Source organism: Diadema setosum, chromosome 3 (genome assembly GCF_964275005.1).
Source record: "Diadema setosum chromosome 3, eeDiaSeto1, whole genome shotgun sequence".
Taxonomy (NCBI): domain Eukaryota; kingdom Metazoa; phylum Echinodermata; class Echinoidea; order Diadematoida; family Diadematidae; genus Diadema; species Diadema setosum.
This window is the reverse complement of record NC_092687.1, coordinates 39517497-39523496: the sequence shown is the minus strand read 5'-3', so window position 1 is coordinate 39523496 and position 6000 is coordinate 39517497. Positions and strand designations below refer to the sequence as shown.

The window sequence follows — 6000 nt, the reverse complement described above, 5'->3', positions numbered from 1 at the left end:
TATCTATCTGTAGATATATATATCTGTCTGTCTGTCTGTCTATCTATTGATCAATGTACTTATCTCTCTATCTGTCTATCTATCTATCTGACTATCAATCTATCTATCTCCAATTGTATATCTGTCTATCAGTCTATCTATCTGTCTATCTATCTATCTATCTGTCTATCAGTCTATCTATCTATCTATCTGTCTATCTATCTATTTATCTATCTATCTATCTATCTCTCTGTCTATCTGTCTATCAATCTATCTATCTATATCTATCTATCTATCTATCTATCTGTCTATCTGTCTATCTATCTATCTATCTGTCTATCAATCTATCTATATCTATCTATATCTATCTGTCTATCAATCTATATATCTATCTATCTATCAATAAATCTATCTATCTGTCTATCTTCATATTGGTGGCCTATCTATTTACCTATCCATATATCTTTTTATGTATTCATTTACTTCCTATATGTGTATAACCTTATATCTTTATTACCAGTGGCTGAGAATGAGAAGGGCATTACGATGCCTCGAACACTATGGGTTTAGTTGCAACTTTTAATGCCATTACCATTCTCACCCGATGGTAGTATGTCATTGCTTGTCTGTATACGTAGATGTACCTACGTATATCTATGGTACCATCTGTCTACCTACCAATATGTATGTTATTTCATCTATTTATCTACACATGTACTACCCATCTATCTGTTTCTCTATCTAGCTGTTTATTTCCATATCTTACTATAATTGCTTCAATATTCACTTTTGATACCTATTCTTTCAAGTTATTTATTCCCTTTTTTATGTAGAATACAATATATTTCTATTTATTTTTTTTTCATCCCTAGGTGCCATGAACATGGTGAAGGCGTATCATGACACACATTCCCCCAAAGCCAAAGAGCCTGTGAACGAGGCTAAGGTGGGTTGGAGAGACTGCACACAGGCCCTATGTCACATGGAGGCTGAATTGGAGGCTAACCTCGGGGCGTTTGTCCTTAGGATCGAAGGTACGTTTCCATAGTAAAAGATCAATCAATCACTCAATCAATCAATCAGTCACTCACTCGATCAATCAATTAATCAATCAATCAATCAATCAATCAATGTATCTATCTATCTATCTATCAAAATTAAAATCAACCGAATGTATCAAATACACAGAGGACTCATTGTCTTTCATTTTTCATATATCGGTATAAAAACCAATCAATTACATGGTGGGGGATGGGTTCAGCTCAAACTTCACTGGGAGAACCTTGAATAAAAACTACTCATTGCCATTCCTCTTCACATTTTGCAATAATTAATTTTCTGCTAGCAAATATAAAGCATTTTGGGAAAGGTATCCATGTGTTTGGAACATTTGGATTATAACTATTTGCAGTTAGATTGTTCAGTTTTAGGGGGTTTGGGTGGGTTTTTTTTTTGGGGGGGGGTGTCTTTGTAGGCAAAGTGACATTTTTACCTTTGAGAGAATAAAAGATAATGGCAGAAGCTTTGTGTGAGTTAGAAAGGTTTATGTCAGGAAGAAAAGAAAAAATGAGTATTGACAGATGAGAAGAGCTCAGTGGGAGTAGCAAAAGTCTGATATATCATGATATCAGTTAAAAGAAAATGAAATACAGAGACAAGAATTAACACAGCAGAAAGAAATCAAATCTGGTTTAAGGAAGGAGGCAATTATCTCTCACGTAATTTGCCAGGAGTATCTTATGAGACATTATGAGACTGTTACGGAAAGAATGCTACAAACTTTAGTCTTTCCTGTTGGAATTCTGTGCCCTTGAGCTCTCCGCGCCCAGGGGGGTGCGTATTCCGGGACTTGGAAGAGTTCAAATTCCATCCCGTCATTGTAAGGGGATTCCTCCGAGCTATGACTCACTTTAAGAAAGTGGGAGAGTACAGCAGGAATTAAAAGAAACAAGGAATAAGAGAATAAAAAAGAATTAGAAGAAGTGAAGTAAAAGAAGACAACGAGAGGAGCAGAGAGGGGCAGTTGGGAGTGAAATTAGTCGGTAATTTTCTTCAGGGGGAAACGCCCACATGTGACTCTTGAGAAGTTGAAGTCATCTCCGTGTGCACTGTCTGGTCATTTTGTAAGATATGCAGTCTACCTGTCTGCATTGCTCCTGCAAATCTTTGAGATATGGTGTTGTGCATTTATTTTTTTATTATTATTATGAAAGCCTTTCTGCCTTTTTCTGTCAGGATTGTTTTAACTTGTTGAGGACAGACTAATTGCAACCTTGTATCACTAAACCAACAAAAAGTCGCCAGACAGGGATTTTTAGTTGAGAGCAGATTCTGAAAGAGCAGACTCTAATGATGTGCAACTCAATTCAAATGGACTGTCCTAACCTATCTAAATATTGGAAAGATGGCACACACTCTGGAAAAGTGTGAACTGAGAAAAGAGACTCAAATTAAGCTGAAATTGAGCGTACTTCATTAACACATTCTTGCCATGATTAATGCTAACTTTTAAAGCAGTAACATCATCCTTTCTGTAGTTATTAGAGTTGAAAGTGAAGAGTGTGTACAGGGTTTTAAGAAATGAAAGGGGACTCTTTAAGACATACCTAATCACACTATTCTACCCAAAAAGAAAATGGTTCTAGAAAAACTGCTTAGAACACAATATCCTGTTTGTTTTATAATCCCAAACTTTAGCATAATGTAGAGGAAGACTAGCTCTTTCAGAAAATATGAAAAACTTTAGATTGGCTGGGTTGACTATTTCACCTATTTTTAATCCTCACACAAAGTCAGTGTGTGCAACTTATTGTTGGTTTTGTGATGCACGGTCACAATTTTGCTTTTAAACGCACATTTCCCATAGGCACCTGCCCAAGTATTTTTGGGACTAATCTTCAACAGATTAATAACATTCATAAAATGGGTACTGTATAGTGATAGTACGAAATTGTCTCGAATGTTGTCAGTTTCTGAGTAATCTTCCAGAGTTTACCCAACTGAAATAGTGAGAGAATTTACCTCAATCATCACCTTGCTGCAATATGGCAATGAGAGGAATATCTATTTCAAGGGATGGGGAATATAGCATGGCAGCACAGTTAGCAGCCAAGAATGTTCTCATTTCTTGCTATCTTCAGGTAGGGTGTATATAGGGTGTTTTCAAGACTACGAATAGCCAGAAAAGTTATACCAGTCTGTCTGGCATTGCGCATGCAGCTGTCAAAGCATCTGCAGAAAGAATGTGCTCTCTTCTCCCCAGGAAGTCAGGGGAGTTTACCCACCACAAGTACCCTTGAGAAATGGCATCAGTCAACAGTGCCCTTGTCATGTTCATACTGTGATATACTCAGCTAAACTCACTGCCCAAGAAAAGATGACTAGTTTCTCTAGAAGGGTTGTGATAAGGGAGTTTTCCAGGCAGAGAGAGGGGAAGAGAGAGTGGGCGGGCAGGGGCTTTTGTTTTACTAAAGAGTGGAGGACATGTTGGCTTGGTTTCGATGTCTGTCAGTGGAAGATCAGATTCCTTGGCAATTCAAATGTCCACAAGGACCTTCCCTACTTTTCTTTCCTTTCATTTTTGTCTTCTCTTTTCATGCCCCTGAGAAAAGAGAGATCAGATCTATGTACAATTCAAGGATTTAGGGAAATAAATCATCTGTCAATCATTCTTTATTATCAAACTTTCTGTGATAATAATGGTGTCGAAAAGAGGACTGAGGTAGCCATTAACCAATCAAATCTTCTCTTACAACTTGTCAGTCATGATCTCGTGAACAGGGAGAGAGCGAGGGAGATAGAGAGATGGAGAAAGAGAGGGAGAGAGAGGGAGAGAGAGGAGTAACCAAACTGAGATGACAGAAATGATGAATAATTTTTTCTTTGTCTCCCGTGTGATGTGAAACTGGCCTGGCTTTCGATGCACTGGCCCCCATATGCTTTATAGCTGGACTAATTTCTTTTGTGTGCAATCCTGCTAGTGTGTATCTGAGTGTGTAATTTTATGAGAGTACTGTGGAGATTTAGTGGGAAGTGCAATGACTGTGCAACATGACTGTGTTGAAACTACCAGTGGGTTTTACTTCAAGAGTATATCCTGTAACTTGGGACTACTAAATACTCAGCACACAATACATTCATCCTAATGAGCAGAATGAGGTCATTTTATTGTATACAGATTGTATTTGTCTGCATTTCCATTTATGAATATGAAGAGTTTGTTTGCAAAAACCGATAAGTCCATATTTGTCAAATGGAGATATTTGTCATTAAAGGTCAAGAAAAATAAAGATTATAAGAATTTTTTTGCTTCTTTTGTCCAACTTCAAAAATGTACCTTTACATGTAGTGACCAATATATCATTTAAAAGGTGTTATTTTGTACTTTATGAGAGAGACCGTAATTCAAAATCTTCAAAAATGGACTTATCGGTTTTTGCAAACAAACTCTTCATATATATATATTTCTTTTCCGTTTTCTTTTCTTTTTTTTTCTTTTTTTTCTTTTTTTTGGGGGGGGGTTTGTTTTTGGTTGAGCTGTTATGCATTCAAAATGGCTGGATTGACAAATAAAGAGATATAGTCAATAGCTGTATAGAAACAAATACAGAGGGATAGAGAGAGAGAGAGAGAGAGAGAGAGAGAGAGAGAGAGAGAGCTATAGAGATAGGAAAGGGAGTGAGAAGAACAAAAATGAAGAAATGGGAAAAGAGATGTGAAGAGATAGATTAAGTGACAACCAAAGAAAGAACAATAAAGACAAGTAAAAAGGGGTATTAAAGGGAAAGATACAGCTTACACAGATAGTTAGCTTAGGATAGAGATTGAAAACTGTAGACATGGTTTTTGATTTTTTATTAAAAAACATACATTTCCCTGAAGCTATCATATTACAGCATCATGATAAAATGCTCATTTGACCCTTACATTAGCATTATTTGTGATTCCACACTTCAGAATATGACTTACATGTATGTGCATTTCCTTGATAAAATTAATATGTTGGGAAAGGCTAGATTAACATGTAATCCTGCATGAGTCTTTGCCTTCGTAGCGATCTCTAACTATTTCCGTATTCTTGTCTCACTTTCACTTTTCTCAGGCATAGCTGGATTTGCAAGAGTAACACGGGGCGATGTCTTCGAGGTAAGAATTATTTTAGTGATGAAATCAACTTCATATAGTTTTGGCCCTACCCTCAACATGCTCAAGCCATATATAGATAATGGAGTGCCAAAATTTGTATAAGGTTATAACAGGCATTTTGATATCAAGTATAAGCAGTCAAGTATTATACATCTGGTTCTATTGTACACATGAATGAGCAGTTTTTTGTACACTGCAGACATTTTCTCTCCCTTTATGTAAAAGGAGTGAAACAAGCAGAAATTGCAATGATTGGATGACTGTTGCTGCCTTTTAAAGCCAGCACACCAGAAGGAGGGAACCTGTTAACTCTTTATGTGCCATGGTGTACACCGGTCCCCCTTGTGCCACATTATTCTGAGACACCAGTCATGCTTTGAGAAAACATTCTGTTTTTTTAAATCTCTGTAGCTTTTATACATTTCTGTTAAAAGCTGGACATGCAGACAAGTGTGTAAAGTTACAAAGAAAATGCCAAGCCTTGGTTTGACGTAAATTGTATGACAAATATATGATTTCTTTTTTTTTTCAAATGACCTGTAGCTACGTATTACAGTAAATGTGTGATTTTTGCACACAAGAGTGACAGAAACCTAGAATTTACACACAAATCCAATAGAGAACACTACTTGCTAGTCAATCACCACATAAAATGAAAGCTACATGTGAGAGGAACGGATTAACGAGAAACGCTTGCATTGTACTGTGGCATGTGGCGATTTATCGATCGGTTTGGGCGGGTTTGTGCATTTGAGCAGAATATGCGAAGTTGGCACGCCGTCGACTGAGTCGGGTGTGCGAACGTGGCACAAAAAGAGTTAAGGACTACTCACTAACTGCGCTACAAGTATGCTCTTTCTGCTTCCTGGATTCAAT

At 37.0% G+C, this 6000-nt stretch overlaps 1 protein-coding gene across 1 annotated transcript in view; it reads left to right on the top strand.

The window, feature by feature from the left end:
• LOC140226378 (rho family-interacting cell polarization regulator 2-like) overlaps positions 1 to 6000 on the top strand; it is a 103698-nt gene that overhangs the window by 76903 nt on the left and 20795 nt on the right. The window contains exons 6-7 of the mRNA XM_072306861.1: positions 852 to 1013; positions 5081 to 5124. Coding sequence (XP_072162962.1) covers positions 852 to 1013; positions 5081 to 5124 — 206 coding nt within the window. The remainder of the gene's footprint in view (positions 1 to 851; positions 1014 to 5080; positions 5125 to 6000) is intronic.